Source organism: Chlamydotis macqueenii, chromosome 6, assembly GCF_036417535.1.
Source record: "Chlamydotis macqueenii isolate bChlMac1 chromosome 6, bChlMac1.mat, whole genome shotgun sequence".
Taxonomy (NCBI): domain Eukaryota; kingdom Metazoa; phylum Chordata; class Aves; order Otidiformes; family Otididae; genus Chlamydotis; species Chlamydotis macqueenii.
Window position 1 is genome coordinate 13,829,410 of NC_141561.1, and position 12,231 is coordinate 13,841,640.

Consider the following 12,231-nt stretch of genomic DNA (forward strand, 5'->3'; position numbering starts at 1 on the left):
AGCTGGAAGCCTTGCAACAGTAGGAACCTGACCCTGTGCGGCCTTTGTACAGTAAAACTCTAATATGAGAAAAGATTCACAAGTGTTCCAGTTTTGAGACTCCCCTGCCATGTGAATAGGTTAAAAAATCTCACAAAAAAAGGGGGATTTTATATTATTAGACCAAATTACTGTTTTCTAACTCTGAGAGCTAAATAACTAGTTGATGGTCAAATTGTAACTACATTTTTCCCCCAATCAATCTGTACTCAGGCTACAAGTTATTGACTATTTCAAATTTTTTAATAACTCAATGTCTTTTTGTTTGTCTTGACTTAATACATAATAATAGTTTTTCTTTTGCCCAACATAGCGTGGTAAACTTACAGAATCAAGAATATTCAGTGTAAAAGAAAAAAAGTCTGATAGAGCTATCTTAAAAAAATAAAGACACACTCTATAACACTACACAAAACATACCAGGAATCTCAGAATGCTGGGGTGCTAAAAAGGTATTTTGGCTAAGCAATTTGTAAAGCTCCCTCATATTTCTGTGCCTTGGCAAAAAAAACCCCAAAATTTCCAAACTCATGTGAACTAAAAACTTATCACAAAACAACATACTTCAGTTCTACCAGAAAAACCCCTTTCACTTCCACATTCAGTCACTGATGGTCACATTATAGCAAACCCACATTTTGGGTGGGGAAGACATTGTAATCCTGCACCAGGAACACGTCAGAAATAGGTGTTTACTTCTGCATCATTTAATTTTCAATAAGCCCTATACTAATACTCCCTAAACAACAGCTACCTTTTTATTAGATTTTTCTGTCTCTCCCTGACCCAAACGTTTAACTCTAAATTCTGAATGGTGAAGATTTCTGACTTATCTTCAGAAGCCCCACGTGCTACCATATAGTAACAACCAACAGAACTTACGGTGATGATTCCAGTATGATGCTATTAGCCTGGGTGGAAGATGGAGATCTGTGATTTACAAATACTTCACTTGGGGAAGTGTGAACTACATGGTCAACTAAGTGTCCAACTGATGAGGGTCGTAACCGGGCTCCTTCTTGAGTGAAGGCAGAGTTGCGACTAAGGAGGAAACCACAGCAATGCAATGTGAAAAGAATATTATTATTAATCTACATTTCTTACACTACTAAAAAGCAATGCTAAAATAATTATTTCCTCTCAGTGCAAGCATATGTTCATATACATATCCTTGTTAAATAATTTAAGATTTCAAAAATAACCGAAGCAATGATGTTGTCAGATCAACATGCTCTATTTCATAATTTTCTTTTTTGAAGTGTTAAAAAATTATTTTCATAAACACTAAATGGCTAATTTTTTTTTTTTTAATTAAAGAATACTTAAAGCATTACAGTCCAATGAACAGGCTACTGGACTGACAGTCCAGTCAATGAGAAGAAAAATTCATCTCCAAGAAGAAAAATCCTGGCTCCGTGCATTGCAGAACTTAACCTGAATTCATCAAGATGAACATTTTATCCCCTGCATCTTCTCCTAGAAGAATCATACGCTTTGCACTGAGAGTCTTATAATTTCTGTGACCCAAAATGTTCCCATTTGAAAATTAGCATACTGACACAGGCTTTTTCTTAAAATGCTTAGAAACATGCATGATTAAGTTACGTAACACTATAAGCACAATTTTTACAATAACTTTAAAATGCTACAGATATTTACAACAACAGTCTTTTGAACAATATGCTGCAATGCCAAAGAATCTTAAAACCTTCTGGTTTATGTAATACAAAATTGGATAATACTGATTCTTAAGCCGGTTTCAGCACACACTTATTATTTTACAGAAGAAATCAGGAATTATTTTTCACTAACTAGAAACATAAATCAGAAAGCTCTATCATGGGAAAAGAATGAGCTTTGAACGGAAATGCAGAAAAATTGAGAGGAATAAGCCTGCAAGGATTTCTGATTAAGTAATCTTCCCCAGTGTTTTTAGAAGTAGTATTAACCAGAATCAATTATTTCTAAAATATCATACAGATTTTATTATCAGGTTTTTTTTCTTAGTCAAATGAATAATTTAGTTTTAATTGTGCTTGAGAAAACTCAAGCTATTAAATTTCGGGTAGCATGCTACATCTTACACTTTTTAGAATTTGAGTGAGAAGCACCAAAAATTCACCCACAAATAGTCTCTCTTATCAGAGGAGCTATGTTCCAGAGAATTAATCAGCACATAATTTGTGAAGTTACTGGTCTCCATAAAACATTAATCCTTGTATTAGACAAGTTGGTCAGTCACATTAGAGGCAGACAGTCATTTCTAAGGAGAGATTTAATGCTGCTTACTGATTTGGGGTTCCAGGTGGAGACCGTGATGGCAGGCTCTGTGTTTCCAACCTATCATCAGACAGCGAGTTTCTACTCACTACTTCCCAGTCCATCCCACTCATTAACTTCCGTGCCAAGGGTTTACTGGGGGATCTAGAAGAAGAAAGTAAAATGACTAACCAAAAATTATATGAGGTAAGAACAAAATTACACAAAATTCACCACAATGAAACTTTGGATGTTCTACCACAGGAAACCAAATTATATGGATGAAAGAAATGTAATAATGTAAAACTATATTTATATGGGCAGTTCTGTATTTTCTCAATATACTATACTTCATTTTCTATACTTTGTACAAGAATAACAATGAAATACAGTCATGAAATACTGTTGGCTGGGAGGGAGACAGGCAAGATGGAAGAGGACCCCACTAAACTTCAGTAGGAATTTAATGCCTCAAAGAGAATCTGACTCCAACAGGATAGTAAGAGGGGTCTGAACTTAAAAATGAAAAAACCCACAAAACACCCCCCACCCCCCGCACACCTCCAAGTAACACAACTATTCAGCCATCTTTATACAGAAGGAATTTTATTTTCTACTTGTCATTCTTTCTCAATATTGAGGAAACTTTTTCTTCACATTCTCCAGTCATCCCAGGATACCTCCAACTCCCTTCTGCTGTTTCTGTCACCCACTTCTTAAACACAAATAAGACCATACTTGCAATCTCTCATGACATAGTACATTTCCCTTTTACATTGTAAATCATCAAATGAATCATTCAAGAATTGTGGTTGCTTTTTTTCTTAGCATCACTGAGGATGGTTCAGTCATCCTGTGACTAAACACACCCAGACTTTTGCTGTTTGTTGTTATCAACTGAAAATTCTTTAGCCAACAATAAAAAATTCTTTTAAACCTTTTAAACCTTAAAAAATTCTTTAAATCCTTAAATACATGTCCTGTGTATTTTGTGCTACCAGGTTTTTACTTTATTTCTACTACTTGGATGGTACTATACAGTTCAAAATTCTCATCTTTCATTACCCAAGCCTCTATTCTTCCAGTGACACCTCAATTTCATCAGTCTTTCATGCCATGACTGTTTCATACCCATTTGCCTTTATATTCTATCACTATTCTCTACTCTCCAGCTTTGTACAATGAGGTGACAACACCTGCAGTACTGTGTCCAGTTCTGGAGCCCCCAACATAAGACGAACATGGACCTGTTGGAGGGAGTCCAGAGAAGGCCACAAAGATGATAAGAGGGCTGAAGCACCTCTCCTGTGAGGACAAGCTGAGAGAGTTGGGGCTGCTCAGCCTGGAGAAGAGAAGGCTCTGGGGGGACCTTATAGTGGCCTTCCAGTACCTAAAGGGGGCTTATAAGAAGTATGGGAAGAAACTCTTTAGCAGGGCCTGTTGTGATAGGATGAGGGCTAATGATTTTAAAATAGAGGGAGGTAGATTTAAACCAGACATAAGGAAAAAATTTTTCACACTGAGGGTGGTGGAACACTGGCACAGGTTGCCCAGAGAGAGAGGTGGTGGATGCCCCATCCCTGGAAACATTCAGTGCCAGGCTGGACTGGGCTCTGAGCAACCTGCTCTGGTTGGAGATGTCCCTGCTCCTTGCAGGGGAGTTAGGCTAGATAGCCTTTAAAGGTCCCTTTGAACCCGAACTATTCTATATTACGGTATCAGTGCAACTTCTCTGTTTCTTTCCCCAGCTCCACACACCACGTTACAAAATAACTTCTGCCTTTGCTGTCCTTGGGACACATGGTCACTGTTCTTTATCTTCTTATCTTTATTACCTTACTGATTTAATGAAAGTGAAAGTCCAGAAAGAAGGACCTTTGAGAAATTAAGGAACTACTCACAGACAAATTACATCCTTCTTAAAATGAGAACCTTAGCTACAAATACGTTGTTGCTCTTCATGGAACTTAAAACCCAGTGCAAGTCATCACCTTGAGCAGACTCTCTTCAATATTATTAAAAAAATGTACAATAACCAACCAAGCGTCATATCGAATAATTATCTTCACATGCAGAAATACCTAAGTCTTATTAATGTCAACAACGTTTGTTCGATACTAAAGGAGTGGTGATCTGTGTGTGGAGGGTTTACTTTTGTTTTTACACCCCCAAGCCGTTCTGAACATGTATCGCATGCTGCTTTGCTGCTCTAAAGACATACTGGATAACAGCCGACAAATTTCAGACACTTAAGTGACATGGGCTATTCTGAATACTATTGTTTCAGGTCTTATTCCACCAGGGGAAAAAAAAAATAATCTAATAGTATACTGGTATTTGAAAACAGGGAAAATATCAATTACTTAATTCCTGAGGAAAAATATATGCAGTTTTTTAGCATATATTTTAAGCAGTATTAATTTGATTCAAAAAGGAATTAGCTTGATATCATGTCAATTAAACCAACATTTCAATTTCTGTAACTTGCTTCAAATGTGAGCAACTCAAACCACTTACATATTTTTCTTTACACATCTAGCAAATTTGAGCAGTTATGAGCAGGTAAAATAACAAGAAATCAGCAGAACTGAAAACTGAAACGCATGTCTAACGTTATTCATTCATTATTCCTTTACTAATCAAAGCTATCACGAGCCAGACTTTGCTGGCAGCACACTTGCAGCCAGCAGCCAAGTACCAAGAGTCAGCTCTGCCAAGAGGTGGACTCTCCTAACCAAAGAATGGGGCGAGGGCAAAATGCAGAGGAACATAACATATTCAATGCTAAATTAGGTAAATACAAGACTGCAGACACTGTATTCTCTGAGAGACATGTAAAAGCACCTATTGAACCTTATTTACCTCCAGTGAGAAAGCAACAAGTGGACTATAGGAAAGCTGGTGTTTGGTTTTTTTTCTTGTTTATGGCTTTGTTTTGGTTTTGGTTTTTTTTTTTTGTTTTCAAAAATGTACAACAACAGTGAAAGGGCAGCATGTATAAAACCAATGAAATTACAAAGAGAGACACAAAAATAATATAAGGAGAGGAAAAAACAAGTTTTTCCAAAAAGTAAATTCTTGATTCCTTCAAAAATAAGCCACTGCATTATATCTTAAGTCACAGTTTGTAACGACTTTTTTTTAAAACTTCCTTAATCTATGCAACAAATGAATATAACTCTAAAATGAGAAGCATCACTTCCTTCCCTGACAAAAAAAATCCAATGTTAAGAAAACTCACCTTTAACTGTGGATAGGGTCTGATCTTTCAGAAATAACACCTTACTACCACGATAAACAGCTGCAGCATTGATTAGCAAAGGTTCGTTTCAATTATTTTATTAACAGCTCTAACCTCAGAGTCCCACCCACTTGTTTGTTGCCTCCATTTCCTGTCTTTGCAGAAATTTCAAAGAAAAAATTACCACACTGCAGCACTGAACTTCTCAGTGCTGCGGCTTTCTGATACTAGCACTCCTGCCAAGACTTCTAAATCTAACAGTAAGTTAATAAAAAGTAACTTTTAAGATATGTTGTGAAACAGTCCTGCAAATTTCTCCTGTATCACCAATCTCTTACAATATTCAAGTAACTTTATCATGCCAGAGTGCAGCTGAGGAGACAGGAAAGGGGTTATTAAGCCGCAAAAAACTTTAAAATGCTTTGTAAACTTTGAAATTCTAAATTCCGCGTTTGTCTGCTCAGTCTAGGTGCACACCAGCACAGGGCACTTCTATTGCACACCAGCACAGGGCACTGCTGGTTAACAGACTAAACTATTTTCAGTTCTAATTTTTAGTGTATCTGCAGAGACATTTCTAAAAAAAGCTGGAAGAAGTCTTACCTAACTAAGTAGGGACAGACACCAAAAATTGTACCTGCCCCAAAAATCAAAAAGTCTTACAAGCTGTGATACTACATAAAAAAAAAAAAGTAGCAGGGATGATATGACATAATGCAGCTAAAAAAAAAGTATGACATTATTTTACCTCAGCCACAGCACACAAAAACTTTGAAAGACAGAATTTGTTTTGCATCCCACAGCTGAAGTGTTAAATTCTCATAGGAGCTGGGAAAGAAAGAGGGTATTGTTTGGGAACACAGGAGGGAATCTCTTAAATTGTATCTGTCCCAAAAAGAAATATAAACCTAGAGCCACAACCTGCCCTGCTTTGTATTTTGACAAGGAGTACAGGGAATGTGTTTCTCAGCCAAACTAGTGACTAGCGCTTCAGACCAAGAGACTGAAACGGCGTACAAATCTGCAGATACACCACAAATGACATACGTAGTTTGAAGCAACTGAGGAACCATTTAATTAACCTGAATAAATGCATGGTTGAAGCAAGACTGGATTTTCAGAACCCCGATTGCAATTTAATGTTAGGGAATTTGCCAATACAAATGACTGAGATACCCACTCACTATCACACAATGCGCATAAACAACCTTCTCTCAGCTCCAGTACACACCATCGGAACTGAACAGAATTACAGTATTTTGCAAGGACTGTAAGAAAGAACAGTGCTCGTTAAGAAACCTCTCAATTCATTACTTGATCGAACTTTTTTCACTTTTGTTATCTGTTTTAACTTTTATGTTGTTTCTGGGAATTCTCATGAGTTTTCTTGGGTTACGAATACCCTACAACAAATGAAGTCAAGAGAATAGCTGTAATGAAGATTGGGGCGGGGGGGGAATCTAAACAACTGCAGCAACAGTCTCCTAAATGTTGAAGCTGGTGCTGCATGAAGATTAAGAAACCAGCATCTACAAAACGTATCAAATTTATTACCGACTATCTCCTCTACAGTAACAGATTCCATTTAAAAAAAAATAATTTTAAAAAGTTTTTATTATTTGGGGGGAAAAAAATCCATGAATACTACTTCAGCTAATTTTAAAGTAAAATCCTGAAGACAAACAACTAAGGTTGCTAATTGCAGGCTGCTTGTTTTATTCAAATAGCTGTTAAGAAATTTTATTTCCATGTCTTGTACTCTATCTATGTTCTGCTTGGCGTGCAAAGGCTGGAAGAGTATTACTTGTGGCAATCACCGCTTCTCAACTTAGCACAAATAGATGACTCAAATAACATCTCAATGTAGCTATCAGTACTATTTTTTTTACAATGAAATGATTCAAAAGTTTACTTAGTATTAGCTCAAATAAGGCACCTTATAGTTTGATACTGATGAGAAAAGAGAGTGTAAATCTGAACTACTCTAGAAAAAAAAAAAACCTTTTATTTTAACTGATCTTGAATAAATCTTCTGATGTGGTAACAATAAAAGCAACAGTAGTCATTCAAATTTTTTCATGTGTCCACTTAATTCTCAAGGAAGACTTGACTAATGCTAGCATGTTCCCGGTTTCACAGCAAAAGGCAACCAACACCTAGTAGAACTTTCAAAAGCAATCGAAACAAGCCCAGTGCTTGGCAGCTTAAAAAGCTGTTCAACAAAACGATTACTTTGTCTGAGAAAGACATTGAGAAAGAGAAAGGCAGGTTCCAGGAACAAAAACCACATTATACTTGTAAAACCTTAAAAAGCAAGATCTATCCTCTGTATAATACGAAAGGACTAACATGTACTCAGTATTGCAAACTGAAATGTAAATGTTCTGAAGACAAGAAAGATAATATTCTTAGATTAAGCTTCGTGAACCACATAGTGTCCTAGAAGTTTCTTAAATTTCAAGTTTTTTTCACCCTTTGAAAATACTAAAAGTCGTTAAAACTGAAAATGCATGAATCGCACACTGTGATGGGGAGGACAGAGGAAGAAACAGATGAGCTATTAAAAGCCTTTTGAGGTGTATTTGTTACAATACGCCATCAATTCCAGTTCACTGACGTACATGTATATGCCTCAGACATTTATCAGTCATCAACGTTACTGAACAACTCAAAAGGTGAGGATGAATGCTGTATTCCTTAATCTAAAAGCAACAGTAGAAAATAAAATGACTAAAGATAGAAGAGCCAAGTATTTTATTAACTAAAAAAAGCCCAAAAGACTTAAGAATACATCAGAGCAATTCTAGGAATGGCTTTCAATTTTTTATTAGAAAATATAAGTGACCCCAGCACCACTTGTTCTCTTTTGACTCAAAGGGAAGAGTGCCATCTATTGAATAAGAGTTTCTAAAACAATAAACATACTCCTCAAAACCAAGTATGAGCTCTCTACCACCCCTAAGTAAAAATCTAACCAGACTCCCACATAAATTATTTAAAAGAGTAAAAAAATAACTCTAGAGCACACAGAACAAATTGGTTTTCTAAAAATCTACCTGTTGAACAAACATGCCATAGCACTTCTGCCCCCAAACCCTTCTAATACAGAGGCGGGTACTTATGGTACGCCCAGCTGAAAACTCAGATTATATGATATTGCACAGGGAGGAAGAAGGGGGGCGGGGGGTGGCCAGGAAATGAAAGCAGAATTTACCAACGCTCTGAAAAACAGTGTTTGTAGGTACTTGAGAAAGATTGCTGGCCTCGTTACTAAAAGTCTGTGAGCATAAATTTGAGTGCCAGAGTTCCTCAAGGGTAACTACGCTAAAAGACATTCCCCATCTCAATAAAAGTAGAAGCATAAAAGAAGCACAGAGCACGCTCCCTGCTGTTAAGGATTTGTTCTATTAAAGATCAGGCTGCCAAACGGATGCAGCAGCCGTTTTACTTTTGAATACGGTACCACGATTTCTGAATGAAGAACTAAATCTATGTCTTGACTGTTTTCGTGTAATCACTAAATCCCTCAGATGTCTGAAACACAATTAAGTAAGACATTCTATGATCAGCCAGCTACTCTGTGACAGAATACCTTCAGAAGCAGCTCACTCCCAGTTAAATTTTTCATAGTGAAATACCTCATCAGGACTATAGTGATAAAGCTGTTTTCACCAAGTAAGACACTCACAGTACCTTATTCTAAAGGAAATATGTGTCTACAGTTGTAGGTTATCAGGGATAAAACATATTCAATAACTCAATATTTTAATGGAATAGTTGAAGAGACCATTCTTTGCAATAAAGACAGCACAAAGAGGGCTAGTACATGTAACAACTGACTGCACAGATGGAAGGCAATTCTGAATTTGGAAAATATATAAGGGGGGAAATACCACAGATTATCCTTATTAACTTTTTCATCGTAAGATACTCCCCCATTTCTGGCTGCCTCAAAGACACACCTGCCCATATCAAAGTTAAATTCCTTAATATAGCTAAGTCAAGCCACCAGCAACAGTTGACAACAGTTGTTCTTTATTTTACACTTTTGCAAACAGAAAACTATGATCCCATAACATCTTAAAAGACACAAACAGAAGACTTATAGATCCTGCAGGAATATAAATAAGCTTACCTTGCAAACACCCTGTCTTTGTTTGCTCTTTCTTTACCATACTGCACAGACTGGACCTCTGTTCTCCCACTGGAAAACAAAACCAAACCAAACCACTGAATGCAACAAACTTAGGATAACAATTTCTTGCTTAAAATTGAACCATCTCAACAAAAAAAAATTCCTCAATTCTATTTTCAGTCATGGTCAAGCAATTGAGAGTCAGAGGATGTATATCCTAAAAGGATACTGATACTTAAAACTCTGCTCTTTTCTGTCACTTACAGGGACATTTACCCTATGAAATCAAAGCATAATTAGCTATTTTCACATTTATATTACAGAACTACTGGATATGTGAAGGCTGCAGAAATGGGCCAACTGGAATCTCACAAAATTCAGCGAAGGGAAATGCAAAGACCTGCACCTGGGGAGGAACAGCCCCATGCACTGGCTGAAGGCCAACTGGCTGGAAATCAGGTTTACTCAGCACTGGTGAGACCACATCTGCAGTGCTGCAACAAGTTCTAGGGTCCCTCAAGTCAACCAAAGGGCCACAGAGATACAATTAAAGGTCTGGAGCATCTGACATATGAAGAGAAGCTGAGAAAAACAACAACAAAAACACTCCCAGAAAACAGAAAACTTTTTTACTGTGACGGTAGTCAAACACTGGATCAGGCTGCTCAGAGATGGTGTGGAGCCTCCATCCCTGGAGACGTTCAAAACCTGGCTGGCGACAGTGCTATGCAACCTGTTACAGTGGACCCTGTTTGAACAGGGCATTGGACTAGACAAGTGCCCAGAGCAGCCTCCCAACTTCTGCCATGTTGCGATTCTAAGAAACCTGTTCAATCTCTGTTCAAACCTGCTGCCTGCCAACTTCCTGAAGTTATATATTTTTAATTCTGACAAGCAGTAAGCCGACTATATTTTCCACTATTCCTTTCCAGTAACCCTAACATTGTATTTGCCTTTCTCTAACTGCTAGCAATAATTGATTTAACTTTTTCAGTGAACTAGCTACAAAGCTCCGAGACAGTAATATCACATTTATAATTGATGTTTCTCCTCTTCTCTCTCCCTGTGTAGATTATTTTGCATTTTTGGACATAGAACTTGATCTACCATTTTAATCCCTACTCGCCCATCATTGCAACATACCACCGAAACTTTCTCGAGCCAGCTTCAGCTTTTACTACAAAAACCTGTATCACTTCAGCAGTAACTTCCCCTAATTGTGAAAAAGAGATCTACTTGTTTCTGGTTAAACAGTTGCTAATATACAATGAAACTCTTCATGTTCCTGCAGTTTAACTTCCTTAATGAGGAAGGATAGTGTACAGAAGTCAGATTTTCTCATCAGTAGTCTTCTTGATCCCTCCTGGAGGCCTTTTTTTTTTTTTTAAGATTTGCTTGAAAAATTGCTGCATTAGAATCTTTTTAGTCTAACAGAAATAATAGATAACATAAGACATTTAATAGTTCAACAATTTCATGTCTCTGATTTCTTTCAAAACCAGAGATAATTCTGTCTACCCCGGCAGTGTAGTATTTTATTAGTTCATTTTAATCATAAAAATGTTGGCTAGAAGTCTCTAGCCCAATCTCCTGCCAACGCTAGGTCATGTCTGGCCTTAGCTTTGTCTAGCCAAGTTTGAAAGCCTCCAGAAATAAAGATCCCACAACCTCCCTGGGTAACTTGTTCCAATAATGCATGATCCCTCTAGGAAAAAAACAAAACAAAACAAAAACAAAACAAGACTTTTCCTGATGTCCAGCTAGAATCTTCAAGGATTGTTGCCCCTTGTCCTATCACCTGCCACTAACAACACAAGTTTAGCTCCATCATTTCTGAATGTAGCTACTTCATTGAAGTAGCTTTAGGCTTGCTACTAAATTCCCCTTTAGGTTCCTCTTCACCAGATTAAACAAGCCCAGTGCCCTTAATCTCTCCTTGTATGCCATGTTCCTACCATTATGCTGCCTCTAAACAATCTCTCAAACTACTCGCAGAAATTCTAGCCTTTTGGATGCTTCATTAACTTTAACAACCTTCTTCATTTTTATGCAGTTTCCCTTTTCATCTTACATTAACATAAGTTGAATGTCATCATCAAAGAGCTATTCTGTAACAGTAACCACAATGACTCAAAATCTTTACCGAAATGAAAAAGCTCCCTCAAATTCACTACAACAACTTTGAACCAAGTCTCAAACACTGTTGAGGATGACAAAACGCTGTTTCTCAAACGGGTGCTGTGGTGAATGCTACTCAAAAAACCAGATGGCATAAAAATTTAGTCACTGAATTACTTTCCTCTTTATACATTTATGCAATTCACCAGTGTAACAGAAATAGTCTGTTATTGTGTTTTCTAGCATTTCATCATTTGCCTTTGTACGTCACAGACACTGTTGCCATTCTAGACGGATGATTAGTAGTAGCTCCATTAATCTGTACTTCAGGCACGATTTAAACCATCGGCATTCTGCATTAGTTGAAAAGACAGTTAACTCAGTTACTTAACTAAGAATTTTATTTTTTTTTTAATAAAAAGCATAAATTTCTTTAAAA

General features: G+C 37.0%; 1 protein-coding gene across 4 annotated transcripts in view; it reads right to left on the bottom strand.

Annotated features, from left to right (window-relative positions):
* Positions 1-12,231, bottom strand: part of PTPN4 (protein tyrosine phosphatase non-receptor type 4) — a 115,267-nt gene that overhangs the window by 29,288 nt on the left and 73,748 nt on the right. For all 4 annotated transcript variants that reach the window (XR_015258895.1, XM_086750669.1, XM_086750668.1 and 1 more), the window contains 3 exons: positions 9,675-9,743; positions 2,329-2,463; positions 922-1,080 (listed from right to left, as the gene is read on the bottom strand). Coding sequence is in view for 3 of the 4 variants with exons in the window: in XM_086750669.1 (XP_086606795.1) it covers positions 922-1,080; positions 2,329-2,463; positions 9,675-9,743 (363 nt within the window). In the remaining variant the exon portion in view is untranslated. The remainder of the gene's footprint in view (positions 1-921; positions 1,081-2,328; positions 2,464-9,674; positions 9,744-12,231) is intronic.